General features: G+C 34.5%; 3 protein-coding genes across 3 annotated transcripts in view; 2 read left to right on the top strand and 1 right to left on the bottom strand.

The window, feature by feature from the left end:
* Positions 1-1,147: 1,147 nt before the first annotated feature.
* The window catches only part of LOC105327649 (uncharacterized), a 27,355-nt gene continuing 9,690 nt past the window's right edge, over positions 1,148-18,812 (top strand). The window contains exon 1 of the mRNA XM_034473413.2: positions 1,148-1,219. The gene's annotated coding sequence lies outside the window, so the exon portion shown is untranslated. The remainder of the gene's footprint in view (positions 1,220-18,812) is intronic.
* Positions 10,397-12,658, top strand: LOC136270680 (ATP-dependent DNA helicase RecQ-like). The gene is made up of 2 exons (XM_066069042.1): positions 10,397-11,129; positions 11,821-12,658. Exons 1-2 carry the CDS (start codon positions 10,618-10,620, stop codon positions 12,656-12,658), a joined length of 1,350 nt encoding a protein of 449 aa, XP_065925114.1. The 5' UTR covers positions 10,397-10,617.
* Positions 12,685-18,183, bottom strand: LOC136270679 (uncharacterized). The gene is made up of 8 exons (XM_066069040.1): positions 17,642-18,183; positions 17,123-17,371; positions 16,281-16,464; positions 15,697-15,743; positions 15,308-15,443; positions 14,657-15,088; positions 14,343-14,518; positions 12,685-13,841 (listed from the first exon to the last, which is right to left on the bottom strand). The coding sequence occupies exons 5-8, from the start codon at positions 15,318-15,320 to the stop codon at positions 12,741-12,743; spliced, it is 1,722 nt and encodes a 573-aa protein (XP_065925112.1). The 5' UTR covers positions 15,321-15,443; positions 15,697-15,743; positions 16,281-16,464; positions 17,123-17,371; positions 17,642-18,183; the 3' UTR covers positions 12,685-12,740.

Below are 18,812 nucleotides of genomic sequence, written 5' to 3'. Positions count from 1 at the left end.
AGAGAAAACAACTTGTTCCTTTAATAGGTCGCTCAGGTGAAATGCAATAGTCTGGTACCCGCGCCCGCCACTTCGTTTTTCACTTCGTTTTGGCTATATGACAAATGAAGTCTTTTAAGCCTAGTTCTCGAAATCATGAAAATCATGAAAAAAATGAATCAGCCCCCCAGCCCCCCCGGTTCCAACGCCTATGTACCCTACCGCATCTTCTTGTCTTTTGAATCTTTAACTGTTACGATATGTTATTTTCCTTGGCAAGTAGTTTATAATCTCTATTTGAATTACGCACATTTTTATAATATGGATTCTTGCACTTTTCCGACAAGAATTTCGAGAAAACCTCTTATAAATCATGTTGTGTAAAATTTAAAAATAGAATTGATTTCATCAAACTATGTATCGGTATTCGAAATATTTCGAAAAGTGTATGGATCTAACCAATAATGAACTCTAGTCTCGTTCAACCAGATGCTCGGCTGTCTCCGTTAATCTCCGTCAAGTAAGAGATACCAGGTCACGTGATATAGCTCGTGCGACCTCTAAATATAGACTGACTCTCAGCTTGTCGGAGATGTACGGAGACAGCCGATGGTTGAACGAGACTATATTGAACTCTGGCGTAGGAATACACACGACTGCAAAAAACTTCTAAATTGTTCGCACTATTTAAAATCTGACTATTTCTTAGATATTTATAAATAAGTTTCCCTAAAAAAAATGCTTCAGCGTACATTACATCGAATTTATCGATCATTTTCAAGAACTAACTCTTGTCAGCGGTGATGATTTGTGCTTAGGTCCGAACACTGTTTCAGTTTCGGTTTGCCAGAGTAACTGCATAGGAGAGTTGATAAAAATCAACTCCCAAAAACAGTAAATGAATTTCTCTGGATGTGGCTAGGCCTAGGGGTCCCACCATGCTTAACAAGTCTTTGACTGTACGGTGACTTATGTATTCAAACTCCAGCTGCCAATATCATCCTTGGCAGAGAAATTCAAGGTTGCAAACGCCAGGCTTGTTCTCATGATTGATAGAAACATTTACAGTGACTTGGTAAAGGTTTAAGCATTTGAAATCCATTACGTGTATCTATTTAAGGACACCCACTATAGATTTAATAAAATAAGATATCTTCAATGTGCAGTGCTTTCAATACACTAGACTGCATTGAGACAACTGACAACTGTTACCCATAATAAAAGATAGACCGGCCTTAAGGTAAATCAGCAACAATTGATATATTTTATCAAGCTTCTATCAGAAATCCGCCTTTAATATAAACAAACATATGTTTGATGAAACTTTATATAACTCGTTACCATTCATTTCTTTTTTTTAATATACATCATTTAATTGCATCCGGCTATCAATACCACACCTCTGTTGTGGCGGTGGTGGTGGTGGGGGGGGGGGGGGGGTGGATCCTTGGGTTTCTCGTTTACAGTCTACCTGACGTTAAAATGTTTCTTTAATAGTTATATTATTTCAACGTTATTATAACGCTAGATGAAATTATCTTATTGTAAAAAGAAAATAATGGTTTTAACGTCAGGCCGGTGCCTTTCTGCACGAGTGGCTCATTTAAGACAGGTGTACATGAATAAAGTTTAACGCACGAACGCCTTTTATACTGAATTAAAAAACTTCTATGACGTCACCCATTGTATTTAGTCAACGTTTATTTTCACTATTCAACCAGCAGGTGTTGGATATATAAATATCCAACTGATAGGAGTTGGATATTTTTAATATCCAACCGTCAATCAGTTGGATATTCAAATATCCAACAGGGCATTAAACAAAGAAAACTGAAAAAAATATTGAAACGTGTATTTCCAATATAAATCCAAATTTATAAAACAGAATTTTGTCATCCATAAATGTATATCCGATAAGCCACGAATAATTGTTTTGCAGAACTATCTCCTTTTCTTAATTTTGATAGATTCGGGATCACATATAAATCACTTTCATAAACTTTTAGATTTCCTCTTTGAACCTTGAACCATATCACTCCTTCTAATTATTTTAACAATATAGGAAATATTGTCGCACTATGACTTCATAAGACTCCTATCAATTTTTTAGATAAACCATCGTCTGTTAATTGACGTCAAAATTTAGATTTTTCCTTTCTCCTTGCAAGTTTAAAATATCATGCATTCAAACGGTATCCATGTTTTTCCAGGAATTGTGGATCTCTATATACATTGTACAAGTGTGTACTTTGCGTTAAAAAATTCATCTTCTGAATCTATGTCTGCTCAGTACAGCGGTATGGTTTTCTATAACATGCACACCTGTTCACTCGTCCATGATTAAAAAGGTGTGTTTGGTTAGGCTATTGTGTATGGTATTGCTGGAATTTTACTTTTGTATGACATCACAGTTGGATATATGAATGCAGGGTCAATGATTCTTAGAGGCTCAAATGGGGGAATTTTTTTAAGTAAGATAAATAACTCGATAGTGTTGAATAGTTTAGAGAAAACATCCCCTCCTCGGGCCTTCGGCCCTCGGAGGGAATGTTTTCTCTAAACTATTCAACACCATCTCGTTATTTATCCATTACATAAGATCTGAATAATAAAAAAAACTAGACACGATCTCGTTGCGAGCAACGAGGAGGTCTTCCGTCTGATTTTAGAATTTGAGATACATGTTCGATCTTGATTTTGCTATTTAACAGCTAAACATGATTTAGAATAGAAAAACGGGGTCTACATTCTAGGGACCAGATACTATTTTGTTTCAGGGATAAGAGCTTTGTTCAACAAGTGTTTAGAAGGTCGTCACCGTTCTTGAGATATCTGAGAAAAAAAAGTTTTAGGGGCCAGTCCCTTACCTCCTTATTGGAGCCGCTGAACCAAATTTTGAAGGTTGCATTTTGTAAAGTACATCATTTTGAGCATCTTTTCTTCTACACTGCATTTCAAAATATATTCCTTTTTGAGATATAGCTGGTCATAGTTTATGGACTCATGACCCCTAAAAAATCCTTATTCCATATAACATATGAATAAATCATTACATTACTTGGATACAGAACTGTAAGATAAACATATTTGCTTCTATAGCCTTTCATTAAATTTCCCTCAGTAAAGAGCTACAGTTGAAAATTTTTAGAGCCCTTTAGTTCCCTAATTCTAGGGGCCAGCCCTTTTTTTTATATCAAATAAAAGGTCATTTAAATCTCAACACATTTTGGGCAACAACTGTTTAGAAATTCGTTACCGTTTTTGAGAGATGTGGGAAAGAATGTTTAAGGGGCTGATCCCTTAACTCCTTATAGGGCCGTTTAACGAAATTTTGAAAATTGCATATTATTTAGTACATCATTCTGAGCATCTTTTCTTCTTTACTGCATTTCAAAATATTTTTTCTTTCTGAGATATTGGTGATCAAAATTCTATACCTTTTGCCCCTAAAACCCCCTAATTACGTAACACATGACAAAATCATTACATTGCTTGGATACATAATGGTAAGATAAACATATTTGCTTCTATAACCGTTCACAAAATATCCCTCAGTAAAGGGCTACAGATGAAAGACTTTAGAGCCCTTTGGTCCCCTAATGTTAGGAGGCAGCCCCTTTATCTCGATATCAAATAAAAGTTCATTTAAATCTCAATACATTTTGTTCAACAACTGTTTAGAAATTCGTAACCGTTCTTGAGATATATTGGAAAGAACATTTTAGGGGCTGATCCCTGAACTCCTTGTAGGGACCGTTTAACGAAATTTTGAAAATTGCATATGATTTAATACATTATTTTGAGCATCTTTTCTTCTATACTGCATTTCAAAATATTTTTCCTTTCTGAGAAATATGTGATCAAAATTCTGGACTCTTGGCCCCTAAAAACCCCTAATTACGTAACACATGATAAAATCATTACATTGCTTGGAAACATAACTGTGAGACAATCATATTTGCTTCTATAACCGTTCACAAAATATCCCTCAGTAAAGGGCTACGAATGAAAGACTTTAGAGCCCTTTGGTCCCCTAATTTTAGGGGTCAGTCCCTTTTTCTTGATATCAAATAAAACGTCATTTAAATCTCAATACATTTTGTTCAACAAGTGTTTAGAAATTCGTTACCGTTCTTGAGATATATGGGAAAAAACATTTTAGGGGCCGATCCCTTAACTCCTTATAGGGGCCGTTTAACGAAATTTTGAAAATTGCATATGATTTAATTCATCATTATGAGCATCTTTTCTTCTATACTGCATTTCAAAATATTTTTCCTTTCTGAGATATATGTGATCAAAATTCTATACCTTTTGCCCCTAAAAACCCCTAATTACGTAACACATGATAAAATCATTACATTGCTTGGATACATAACTGTAAGATAAACATATTTGCTTCTATAACTGTTCACAAAATATCCCTCAGTAAAGGGCTACAGATGAAAGACTTTAGAGCCCTTTGGTCCCCTAATGTTAGGGGCCAGCCCCTTTTTCTTGATATCAAATGAAAGGCCTTGTAAATATAAACTTTTTTTGCATTACATGTGTTAACAAATTATTTTTCAGAAAAGAGATAAACTAAGAAAACCATGAAAAATTACGACGTTTTTTTAGTCTCAATTTTCGGGACCAGGCGAGCTTTAACGCGTTTTGAGCATGACAAATATGAATGCCAAATTGCACATCTACAATCTCTTGTCTACAATCCCTGAAAGTTTGAACTCAATATCTTTTACCGTTTAGGAAGAGATCCCTGGACAAGCCGACCCTCTGAAAATCGCTAAAACGTCATTTTCTCAAGATCGGAAATGACGTCATCAAAATAAAAAAATGTATATTAAGTTAGAACTAATATCTATTAGATCTGAAAGTTTCACGAAAATCGGTTCAGCTATTCCCGAGAAATCGCCTGCACAAATTTTGTAAGAAAAAAAATAATAATAACTAGACACGATCTCGTTGCGAGCAACGAGGAGGTCTTCCGTCCGATTTTTCTAAGAAATATGACATCGTCGACTTTGATTTTCGACAACAAAATAAATATGGAAAAAAAGATAGAAAAGATAAACTTGGTTACGTCTGGCCCCTAAAAACCTTAATTAGGTAACGCAAGAGAAAATCATGATATTGACAGGATAAAAAAGCATATCATACCTAATTCAGCTTAAATAGCCTTTGACAAAATAGCACTAAGTAAAGGGCTATAGATAAAAGACCTTAAAGTCCTTATATCCCCTTATTTCATGGCCCAGTCCATTTTTCTTGAAAAAAAATCAGAAGTCATTTAATTCTGAACAAATTTTGTCAGCAAGTGTTTAGAAATTCGTTACCGTTTTTGAGATATATGAGAAAGAAGGTTTTAGGGGCCGATCCCTTATCTCCTTACAGGGGCCGTTTAACGAAATTGTGAAGGTTGCATATTGTTGAAAACATCATTTTGAACAACTTTTCTTCTGTACTGCATTTCAAAATATTTGTCCTTTCTGAGATATGGGTGATCAAAATTCTGGACTTTTGGCCCCTAAAAACCCTTAATTACGTAACACATAATAAAAGCATTGCATTGCTCAGATACATAACTGTGAGATAAACATATTTGCTTCTATAACATTTCACAAAATATCCCTCAGTAAAGGGATACAGATTATAGACCTTAGAGCCCCTTGGTCCCCTTATTTTAGGGGCCAGCCCCTTTTTCTTGGTTTCAAATGAAAGGGCTTTTAATTCTGAACACATTTTGTTCAACAAATGTTTAGAAATTCGTTACCGTTTTTGAGAAATATGAGAAAGAAGGTTTTAGGGGCCGATCCCTTATCTCTTTATAGGGGCCGTTTAACGAAATTTTGAAGGTTGCATATTGTTGAAAACATCATTTTGAACAACTTTCCTTCTGTACTGCATTTCAAAATATTTGTCCTTTCTGAGATATGGGTGATCAAAATTCTGGACTTTTGGCCCCTAAAAACCCTTAATTACGTAACACATGATAAAAGCATTGCATTGCTCAGATACATAACTGTGAGATAAACATATTTGCTTCTATAACGTTTCACAAAATATCCCTCAGTAAAGGGATACAGATTATAGACCTTAGAGCCCCTTGGTCCCCTTATTTTAGGGTCCAGCCCCTTTTTCTTGGTTTCAAATGAAAGGGCTTTTAATTCTGAACACATTTTGTTCAACAAATGTTTAGAAATTCGTTACCGTTTTTGAGATATATGAGAAAGAAGGTTTTAGGGGCCGATCCCTTATCTCTTTATAGGGGCCGTTTAACGAAATTTTGACGGTTGCATATTGTTGAAAACATCATTTTAAACAACTTTCCTTCTGTACTGCATTTCAAAATATTTGTCCTTTCTGAGATATGGGTGATCAAAATTCTGGACTTTTGGCCCCTAAAAACCCTTAATTACGTAACACACGATAAAAGCATTGCATTGCTTAGATACATAACTGTGAGATAAACATATTTGCTTCTATAACATTTCACAAAATATCCCTCAGTAAAGGGATACAGATTAAAGACTTTAAAGCCCCTTGGTCCCCTAATTGTAGGAGCCAGCCCCTTTTTCTTGGTTTTAAATGAAAGGTCCTGTCAAAATCAACTTTTTTTGCAATACATGTTTTAACAAAATATTTCTCAGAAAAGAGATAAACACAGAAAACCTAGAAAAATACGATGTTTATTTTAACTTAATTTTCAGGTCCAGGCGAGCTTCGACGCCTTTTTAGTCAGACAAATTTGATTGACATCATACACATCTACAATCTTTTGTCTACAATCCCTGAAAATTTTAATTCAATATCTTTTATAGTTTAGGAGTAGTTGCATGGACAAACTAAGCCTCCAAAAATCGCTATTACGTTAAAATATCGGAAACGGAAATGACGTCATCAATATAAAAAATTTCCAATAAGGTTCAGATCAATATCTATCAGATCTGAAAGTTTCAATAAAATCGGTTGAGCCATTTTCGAGAACTTGCGCGGACAAAATTTGTAAGAAAAAAAAAGAAAAATAACTAGACACGATCTCGTTGCGAGCAACGAGTGGGTCTTCCGTACGATTTTTGAATAGATTAGATCATACTAATTCAAAGATAAAACCGTAGATCACAGCAAAAAAAAGTGAAAAAAAATTGCGGCACTCGGGGCTTGAACCCGGGTCGCCTTGGCCATGTCCACGACTCTATCGACTGAGCTACTCGGACTCTCGCTTCAGAACTTTGACGCTTCATTTCTCGAGAGTGCTTTGACCGATTTTAAAACAAATTACATATTCTTAATCAGTAAAAGGGTCACTATCAGGTGTAAAAATTTCATAAAAAAATATAAAAAAATTAAAAAGTCGAAAAATTCAATTTTTCAAATTTCCTTCCGGTGACGACCGGAAGTAACGGCTGACATTCTCTTGACCGAGGTGCACCAGAAAAACGATAGATCTATCATCTCTGAAAGTTTCAGCCCCATATCTTTACTCGTTTTTGAGAAACTTGACAGACAAAATTGACTTTAAAAAATTGTTAATTGATGATAACTTCCGACCGGAAGTGAATTTTGAAAAAATGTCACGGGGGTACAAACTTCAGATTGCGAGGCATCATCAGTGAAAATTTGAAGGAAATCGAATCAGCCATTTCCGAGAAATCGCCTGCACAAAATGTGTAAGGAAAAAAAGAATAATAACTAGATTCGATCTCGTTGCGAGCAACGAGTGGGTCTTCCGTTCGATTTTTGAATAGATTAGATTAAACTTATCAATTCAAAGATAAAATCGTAGATCTAAGCGAAAAATAGTGAGAAAAAAATTGCGGCACTCGGGGCTTGAACCCGGGTCGCCTGGGCCATGTCCACGACTATATCGACTGAGCTACTCGGACTGTCGCTTCAGGACTTTGACGCTTAATTTCTCGAGAATGCCTTGATCGATTTTCAAACAAAATACATATTCTGAATCAGTAAGAGGGTCACTATAAGGTGTAAAAATTTCAAAGATAAATATTAGAAAATAAAAAAGTCGAAAAATTCATTTTTTCAAAATTCCTTCCGGTGACGACCGGAAGTGACGGCGGACATTGTCATGACCGAGGTGCACTAGGAAAACGCTAGATCTATCATCTCTGAAAATTTCAGCCCTATATCTTTACTCGTTTTTGAGAAACCTGACAGACAAAATTGACTTTTTAAAATCGTTTATTGACGATAACTTCCGACCGGAAGTGAATTTCGAAAAAATATCACGGGGGTACAAACTTCAGATGGCGAGGCATCATCAGTGAAAATTTGAAGGAAATCAAATCAGCCATTTCCGAGAAATCGCCTGCACAAAATGTGTAAGGAAAAAAAGAATAACTAGAGCAAAGCTCGTTGCAAAGCAACGAGTGGGTCTTCCGTTAATACCGGAAGTAAAGCTGGAAACTCATGTAAGAAGCAGAGCTCTTAAACCAATAACAAGAGTAACTAAAATAAAAAGATGAAAAAAAATCGAATTATTCCTGGTACGACTTAACAAAATCCGAATGATTTTTAGTACGAATTAACAAAAACCTTTTTGATTTTAAGAACGACTTAACAAAAAAAAATCCGAATGTGTTTAAGTACGACTTAACAATTATTTTTGGTACGAGTTAACTTTACTATTAACGTTATGCTATTTTTTAAACCAAGGACGCAGAATCAAAATTTCCGGAAAAATCGATTTTTAAATCCCAATATCTCTGTAATGCATCGTCCGATTTTAAAACGGCTTTCAGTGTTAAATTCAGTTTAATAAGCTCTACAAAACACATATTCGTTTTTGATTTGATCAGAAAATTCATTTTTTCGAAAAATTTGTTTCACTTCCGGTTTCGAGCGGAAGTGACAGATTTTCATTTCGAGCCTTATTACAGAGGTAAATCGATTAAATCATAACCATTGAAAATTTCAAGCCTCTATCTCAAAACGTTTTTGAGAAACGCCGCGGACAAAATGACTTTTTGAAAATTTTAAAAATGACGTTACGTCAAAACGGAATTGACGTTGTCAAGAAAACTTTAACATCTTTGAGGGATAATAGTTTCACATTATCTCTGAAAGGTGTATTAAAATCGGTTGGAAACTTTTTGAGTTATAAAGCCGAGAAGGAGTCAGAAAAAAAAAGAAAAAGTATAATAACTAGAGCAAAGCTCGTTGCAAAGCAACAAGTGGGTCTTCCGTTAATGTCGAAAGTAAAGCTGGAAGTTCCTGTAAGAAGCAGAGCTCTTAAACCAACAACAAGAGTATCTAAAATAAAAAGATGAAAAAAATCGAATTATTCCTGGTACGACTTAACAAAATACGAATGATTTTAAGTACGACTTAACAAAAACCTTTCCGATTTCAAGAACGACTTAACAAAAAAAATCCGAATGTGTTCAATTTCGACTTAACAATTATTTTTGGTACGAGTTAACTTTACGATTAACATTATGCTATTTTTTAAACCAAGGACGCGGAATCAAAATTTCCGGAAAAATCCATTTTTAAACCCCGATATCTCTTTAATGCATCGTCCGATTTTAAAACGGTTTTCAGTTTTAGATTCAGCTTAATAAGCTCTACAAAACACATATTCACTTTTGATTTTATCAGAAAATTCATTTTTTCGAAAAATTTGTTTCACTTCCGGTTTCGACCGGAAGAGACAGATTTTCATTTCGAGCCTTATTACAGAGGTAAATCGACCAAATCATATTCATTGAAAATTTCAAGCCTCTATCTTAAAGCGTTTTTGAGAAAAGTCCGGGACAAAAAGATTTTTTGAAAATTTTAAAAATGACGTCACGTCAAAACGAAGGTGACGTTCTCTCAAAAACTTTAACTTTTTTGAGGGACGCCTACTTGCAAAAATCTCTGAAAATTTCATCAAATTCGGTTAAAAATCTTTTGAGTTATGAGGCAAAAAAGGAGTCAGAAGAAAAGAAAAAGAATAATAATAATAATAATAAAAAGAAACCGAAGAATAACAAGAGGGTCTTCCGTTGAAAACGGAAGACCCTAATAATAATAATACGAAAATTGAAAAAGAAACAATAGAATAATAGTAGGGTCTTCCGCTGAAGACGGAAGACCCTAATAAGAAAAGTGAAAAAGAAACAATAGAATAATAGAAGGGTCTTCCGCTGAAGACGGAAGACCCTAATAATAAAAGGCTGTTTTGTATAAATCTTAAAGGAAGTGTGTTTTTCAACTTGTACTACAGTCCAACAGCCCCTTTATGTTGAATATCTTAGTTAGAAAATCAAAAAAAAAAAACAAAACAAAAAAAAAATGGAGAGAAAGAAATAGAGAGAAAGAAGAAATGTTAACTCCGGCTAGGCCTTTGCAGGTGTCATAACATTATTTCAGCAAAGGTTCCAATCTCCCGTGCAGAGTTGTCTTTCGTTCCTCTCTCAGACACCTCTGCAATGGGCTCGCGTCAAGATTTTTGACGGAAATTTTAAAGTGTAATTTCAAGGATATTTTCAAATTAAAATAATACTTCTACATAAAATGAATAAACATCTACTAAAAAAGACATATATTGAAGTAAATAATCAAAGATATTTAATTAATTCAAGCGCACTATTTTTGGAAGAATAACATAGTGATATTAATGCGCATTTGTAAATAAACATGGACGTGATGACGGTGATCCACGAAGCAGTTAAGAAATACGACAAGAACTTGGTTTTAAAAGATAAACAGAGGGAGGCATTGACCTACGTGGTTAAGAGCAAATGTGATCTTGTCGTTAGCCTTCCCGTTGGGTATGGTAAAAGTGTTATTTTCCATCTTTTACCCTTAATATTCGAAGAGACCAGAGAAAATCCGGTAGTGTTGGTTATTTCACCACTCAACATTATTCAGAAAGATCAATTATCTGTGTTGAAAGACCACGGCATCAGTTCATGCAGACTTGATATTGTAGCTAATGTTATTCATGGTTTGGAAGATGATAAAGAGACTGAATACATGTGCAAATCTGATGAAAACTTCGAAGATGTAAAGCATGGAAAGTTTCAAATCGTATTTTGTCACCCTGAAGCGTTATTCAACACCAACAAAGGGAGAGAGCTGTTAAATGGTGTTTTTAACCAGCATGTTGTATCTGTTGTTATAGACGAGTGCCACATCATTGAGAAATGGTAACTATTTTAGATCTTAGACCCTGTTATTCTAATTATTTATTGATTCAAGAAAAACCTTTTGAATAATATTAAGCTGCAGTATATTGGTGTAATAGATTTAATGAGCTAGGCCTATATACATCTGTTTAATCTCATTGAGATTTATCAAAGCTAAATAATTTTTATTAAAGTCTTTTCGAAAAGCCATTCAGTATGTATTAACACATGGGCGTCCGAAGCAAATTGAAAGTGGGGGGGGGGGGGGGGGGGGGGGGAGGGGGGCTAAACCATCAAAAAAGGTAAATCCCAATTTTCAATGCCTATATAATATATATTTTTCCAAAAAAAGAGGGGGGGGGGTAAGAGAGAGTATAAGCCCTGGATGTGAACCCATGGATTAGTTTCTTTGAAGATGAACTTAACGCAAAGTGAGACAGAAGACGGACATGACAAACATATGCCCCGGCCATATTCATTGAGGGGGGATAAAAAATGAAACATTGTTTGTAAAAGTGAAAACTATCATGCCAAGTCACAGAAGAAAAATTGATTTGTCTGTCTGTCTGTTCTGTCAATTGTGTTCTCTAACCTACATTTTTTTGCTCTCTTTTCTTAAACCACTGAAAGTTTGGTTCATTGGCATCTAATAACATTTTTATTTATACCTATTTTTTTATGTGTTTTAATGACTCCTTTCTTTTTTTTTCAGGGGAGAAGAGTTCAGGTTAGCTTTCAAGGCATTACCAACTTTAAAGGCCTTTTTCCCTGATGTTACGTTCTTGGCATTGAGTGGAACTCTTACAATTACACAGAAACAAGATTTGCCAAAAATGCTAGGACTTAATAATTTCAAAATAATCGAATGTAGTCCCGATAAGCCAAACATTTATCTAGAGAAATTTAAGAAGGAACATGCCTCCGACGTAGAAGAGGAGTATGAAAACATTGTCAACTCTCTCTGCGACAAACTTTTCGTAGAAAGAAAGAATTTCCCAGTTACTTTAATCTATGTCCCTGTGTATTACATGAGTAGGGCAATTATGTATTTAAACAATTTATTCAAACCTAGCAACATTAACGATGCTATTTACAGTGCTATTTGTTCTGGTCAGGATCAGTATGTGATAGACCGAACCATGCAAGAACTTAAGAAAGAACATTCACTGATAAGACTTGTTCTAACTACTTCCATCTTGGGAATGGGGTTCGATCCAGAAAATGTTACACATGTTGTTCATTCATGTCCCCCAAGGAACATTTCACAGTATTTTCAAGAAGTTGGTCGAGCAGGACGCAGGGGTCAACCGTCCGTGGCATCACTTTATTACTCTGCAAGAAACATTGCAAGAAACCTCCCTGGCATAACTGAGGACATCATTCATTATTGTAAAAATGACACTTCTTGTTTAAGAAACTGCATACTTTCAGTTTTTGGGTTTCAAAAAAATTCAGATATTGTTGATTGTAAATGCTGTTGTATTTGCAAGAGAAATTGTAATTGTGATGATTGTTTAATAGCAAATATTGTCATAACTGATTCATATTGATTTTGAAATACATGACGTTATATAAAACTTGAGAACATTGAATTTGCTCAAATAAAATATTGTTATAACTCATTCACCAAATCTACTCCACTTCTGAATCATTATCATTTTCATCAATATTTACATGAAGACCTTTTGTGAGACGAGAGATAATTTGATTTATTCTAGCATGCATGTCTGGTAGTTTTTCAAATGTTACAGGAACACTGTCAATGTTACTGAAGCCTGGACACTTCCTTCCTGGTGTAAAACGGAAAGGTCTAAGTCTTCGTAATGTTCGTGACACTAGTTTTTGGTCTGATTCATTTAAAGGTTTACTGTGACTTCCAGATTTTGGTTTGATGTTCAGACTCTCATCAAACTTCTCACAGATATTTGAAATAGTTTCTGCAGCACCTGTAACTCTTTTAATTGCATTTTCACTTTTGTTTGCTCCTAAAGATTTAATCAGCATTTTCTGATTGCAGACTGAGTGTTCCTGAGTCAGATCACTCTCAACATTTTGCCCTTGACCACCATTAATGTTTACATAAGATCCCTCAAGAACACGCATTCTTTGCAAAGGGCTCAAGAGGTACTTGCACTTCAACACATAGTCAATATTTTCAACTAAGTATTTACTAAGTTTAGAGTGAGAGAAAAAGAAGGGTAGTGAGTACTGACAGTTCAAGATTGTCCTATTCAAGTCTCCTTCTTTTGCAGTATCATGTAATTCATTTAGGTGCAAGTACCATTGGCAGAGCTGTACTGAATAATTATACAGCTCATCACTTTGCTTGTTTGTAGGAACCAACTCTATTTGTATATTTTGACCTTCACGTGTAATGATGCAAATTTTGTCAGCTTCATCCTTTTTAGGAGTAGGACAGTCTACTTGACCATAACCATAGTGTTTCATGAACTCTTGAATTAGTTTCATTAAGTTGTCTCTCTGATTCTCTGGGTCATCAACGTCCTTTGTCATGGGATGTGTTGGTTGGCTATCAAAAGACTCCATGTTGAGAAATTCAAGAAACTGTTCTTGGACCATGCATTCTCCAACAAGCATCAAAAGTTCGAAATGTGGCTTAAACCTTCCCTTTACTTTTCCATTCACATCTGTTCTGTGAAGAATGGTCTTGAAGTGGGCAAGAGTTCCCTGGCTTGAGGAATGTTTTTCTCCAAAAAACTTTTTGTAACATTTCTGAAAAATAAACAAAATTTACTAAATATACATGGTAATTTTAGTCTCTTGAGTGTTATCCCTTGTACCCTCTCTGTGTCCATTAATAAATATAGTTAAAAGTATGTTCATACAGTTCATATGTATTTTTCCTACCCTCTTATAATGAAATACCTGTATATGTAGTGGTGAACTGAGGACACAGAGAGGGTACAAGGGATAGCGCTTAAGAGACAGCCAACAAATAAAGTTATAGGTCAATCACACTGGTTGATTGTTGGCATGTGCCCCCTCCCAATTTGCAATTTTTAAAGATTAAAGACATATAAAATATGCAATCTATTATGCTAAATAATATTAAAAATTTACCATATTAAGAATTTTGTAGTTTAAAAACAAAACAAAAAGGGGGCCTATTAAAGCTCTAAATATATCTTTTAAAATGTTTCCAAACTTCTGATGATTACAATCTCTTGAATACAGATGTCTCGTAAATACACAGAAAAGAAATTTTTAATTCACCTCTAGAAAATCTTGCTTTGAATGCCACATCTCACATACAATTGGATGTAAATCGTCATATCGCCTCTCTGGAGTGACAGCTAATGATCGTATGTTTTTGGCCTCCTGAAGTCGCACACGAGTCAGCTGATCACCACCTACAGGTACCCCATACCTTCTTAGCGCATCTATGTTTCCTGAAGCAAATTTGAAAATTCATCAATCTAATGTAATGCATTACATGTAATTCAAGTCTGGTGAAAGTACAAATATTGCATACATTAGTAATCAGCACTATATTGCATTATTAAAGAGATAATGAAAACAAGATTTACCAAATGCATTTTCAAACAGTCTGGTTAGCTGATTCTCATAGCTGTCCATTATTCCCATACAATCCTCATGTTTGGATTCATTGAAGAACATAATTGGAAGTGGAAAAACTTCAGATCTTGTGGACATCTTCTGGCTGTATTCATGGGGAATATGAACTGGAATTTGCTTCTTCAGGTTTTCAAAGGCAGGAATTTTACACAATATTCTTGCTAGGAGAACACTACATGCACCCAAAAACTTGGCCTTCTCCATACCAGTCATTAATAAATGTTCACTTTTAAGCTGCTCTACATTTGTACCTGGAGGAGTGTTGGGCATGTCTATAGTAGCAATCCTACTGAAGATGATGTTACTGGCAAACAAATGTAAATCTTTATTCCTTCTCTCCCTATTTAATGAACTGGTCCTCACATACACATCAACATTGTCTCCTAAAATTAAATTAAAATATTTATAAGCTACTCTGTTCCCTGCAACAAACTTGCTTCTGAATATTATGATTATATATTTCCAGTTGTACTATAGATAATATAATTTTAGGCCTAAAATAATGAGGTTTGCATTTAACACTGAACAGATAGTCATACAGGTAAACATGTCAGTTGTCAACTTAAGGTATAAAATTGAATGCACAAAACTGATAAACATACCTGTAATTTTCATTAAAGGGTTCAACTTTATGGTGTCCACAATATTCTTCTCTGCCTTTTTGTGAATGTCCTCTTGTAATGATACTCGGACAGACCATGAAAGTAACAACCCTAAATGGTTCAGTCTGGTTTGGGCCTGTATAGGTTTTAAAAAAATCATACACTTTATAATACATGTACTAGTATGTAATAACTAACTCAATTACATGCTAGATAGATGATCTAATGGAGTGAAATTAAAATTATCTGCTTTTTACTTTCAGATCAGTTGAGCTAAAAAGCACCAAAGTGAAAGTTGTAATTTTAATTCTTGGTTGAAAAGCCTATATACTCAAAACAATAACTTTTATTTGTATATGAGTCAATAGAAAAACAGCTTATTGACTTACATGTTTTTCTTCATTTTCAATGGCAGAGGATAAACAATTCAAGAAAACTGAAATAACAGAAAACAACAACAGAGACAGTGTTAATAGCAATACTGAACAACTCAATATATACTCTAAATCACTTTTTTTTTAATATGTGAGGATTTTATGTTGATGTAGTAATGTGATCCAGAGTGATACAATGTACTCATGAAAATAATGAATACAAATGTAGACTATATATGTATTGAAGACAATGAAGTTTTTAATTAAAGTTTTTCATTACTTTGAAACCAAATGAATGATTTTAAAAAATAGTGTCATAAGTGATCTACACTAGGTGGCACAATGTATTTGTCATGAAAGCTCATGAATGTTATGGATTTTGTCTGTGTTATATTGCTACTAAACTGTATTCAACATTATAACAGTGAACATGGTTAGTAATGAAATAGAATTTAAATATTCAAATAAAAATCTCAAAATCCATAAAAATACATCACTCTTGGACAAAAAAAAATGAACTGAACCTCTAAATTTACAAGAATGGGATTAAAATTGATAATTAAAAGTTGAATACTGAAAATAATTATTATATAACAAACCCTCTCATCTAAGCCTCCTTTTATAGCAATGATTGATGTTAATCTGTGAAATGCTGAAAGGTTGTCGTATTTGTTTTTCATCAGAATGCTGTAAGATGCAGCTAATGCTGGAATGATTGTTTCCTTTATCACATTACTGGCAGGGACTGCTACAGCTAACATGGCCTTTACTAATAATGGTACCCTGAAAAAAATATTTAATCATTGTCATGTTTGAAGATATTGTCTCAATCACTCAAGTGTTGAAAAATGATATTCTTGTTAGATACTGGACGCATCACAGATGAGTAGATATAGCTAGAAATCTCCAATTTTCAAAGTGCTTGCATGGACTGACGGGTTAGTGACACAAAAATTTATGTGCAAAAATTGCACACCATGCAGTTATGTTACAAAGGTAGCAAGCACACTGCATAGAGTATGTAAGGAGAGTGCGTTTCAGGAATAATATGAACTGAAAGAAACAGATCAGAGGTTTTCTGCAAGGACAAGAACAGATCAGAATAGGTGCTTCATTTCTGATACTTAAATGATGTGTAACACTGATTTAAGGACAGATGATACATCATTTTTTTTCTTTGGAGGAGACTTAAAATCATGTCACATGTTTAGGTTTAAAAATGAAACAGACTTACTTAATACTTCAATAAAATTATAAATACAGACAAATCACACTCAGTACAGGTTTACAGGTGAAAACAAATTTCAGTATATGATATATGAGTATTTGATATATTGTTGTAATGTAATCAATTTAACATATGTGAACCGACATAAACATTTAAATAAAATAAATATTTAAAATGAGTAGTATATTGAAACAAACATGAAAATATACACACCTATTGATCATCTCCTCCACAATCTCCTCTGTAAAATTACCAACATGGTCTTCTAACTTGGAAACATCCCTGTATTTATACAATACCGACCCAAAAGTTGCTGTTCTGGACGTAAGTGTAGATGAAAGAGACCGTAATTCACAGAGCATCTCATGTGAAGAAATGTCAGAGAAAATGTTTGACAATTTCTCCAGAGTCTTCTTACTCCCTGGGTTGTCTAATGCTTTGGTCTGCTTTGCCATGCTGTACCTGTGTTTATTATTACAATTTTTGTTTTAAAAACCTATTTTGATTACATAGAGTACACAAATGTCATACATAACTGAAATCAGTAATACACTGTAATAAACTATATAAGGCCAAATTAATTGTGTAAAAATGTGTACCTGTTTATACTGTCTTTGAGTTAATTTTATTGTTATTGCTATAAATCTACTATTCCTTCCTTGCAGGATCCGCAGACTAATACCATCTTGCTAATAAAAATAAATAAATTAAGAAACAGTTACATGTACATACCCATGGTCATTCATTATCGGTAAGTCTGGCTCAACTTTTGGACCATCTGGTACAGGTTCATCAGGTTCCAGTTTTAACTGCTTTCTACTCTTCGAGTTGATACCCGAAATATCCTTGGGCGCCACAGGATTGGGGGTTTTGGGGGTCAAAGGCGAGGAAGCGCATCTTTTCACTCTAACTGATCCTTCTTCCAAATATTTTGAAGTACAATTTCTTATATCTTGTAAATAGCCGTGTACGTTTGTGATTTTTGAATAACAGTTTCTGCATATAGTTGTTGGAGTTACACAGAGTTTGTTTATATAATTAACGTTATCGAGGAGAAGTGAAAGTTTACTTATAAAATTATCTTCTTTTGCTTTCTTGCTGTCTAAACTATAATTTCTCGAGTTCTTGTTTCTACAAATAAAACAAACAACTTCCCGTTTCACCGGTGTCACCATCTTTAATATCATGTGACTTTTTGAAAGTCACGTGGATCGAAAGTAGTCCCGACATTAAGTGAGCCAATAACAGAGGTGAATGTATGAGCCGATGGTAGAGAGTGCAAAGGTTCACGTCAAAACATGGCTGACGCGAAATAATTCCGGAATTTCTCTTTGAATTTGGGGCGTTTCCGCCCGGGAGAGGAGCTGAATTTTTGTATGAGATGAGGAACGATGTGTGAGATGTCTGACTACACAGGTTTGGTAACAGTGCGATGTCATTTGAAATATTGATGCGTGTTTTTGTCTGGAGGGGGGTGAAAAGACCCGAGCTTGATTTTCGTCGTAAATAAATCGAAAGTAGAATTTTGAGGTGTGGATCTCGGATTCGGTTAACGACAATTAGGGGAAGTCAAGTCCTAAAACAATGACTGATGCATTTTACACATGTATTTCAGTGTTGAGATTTTTTTCCGTGTCGTTTATTATTGTGTTATCTGTTTTATTTCAACAGGATTGATAAAATCATTATAAATGTAGAAATAACGAAATCAGTAACACGTAATTTTATTCGGTAAAAATTTGATGACAGTAATTTCCACAGTTCTAACATTCATAAGTAGTTCACACGCTATCGTAGATACAGACTAAACGGAAAACAAGAAATATACATGCAACAGAAATATCACGCGGCTGCTTACATCCCTTGTACTGTGTACATTTTAAATCCTCGTACAGGCTATACT

The sequence above is a fragment of the Magallana gigas genome, chromosome 8 (genome assembly GCF_963853765.1).
Source record: "Magallana gigas chromosome 8, xbMagGiga1.1, whole genome shotgun sequence".
Lineage (NCBI taxonomy): Eukaryota > Metazoa > Mollusca > Bivalvia > Ostreida > Ostreidae > Magallana > Magallana gigas.
The sequence above is the reverse complement of the archived record's forward strand: the minus strand, read 5'-3'. Positions and strand labels throughout refer to the sequence as shown.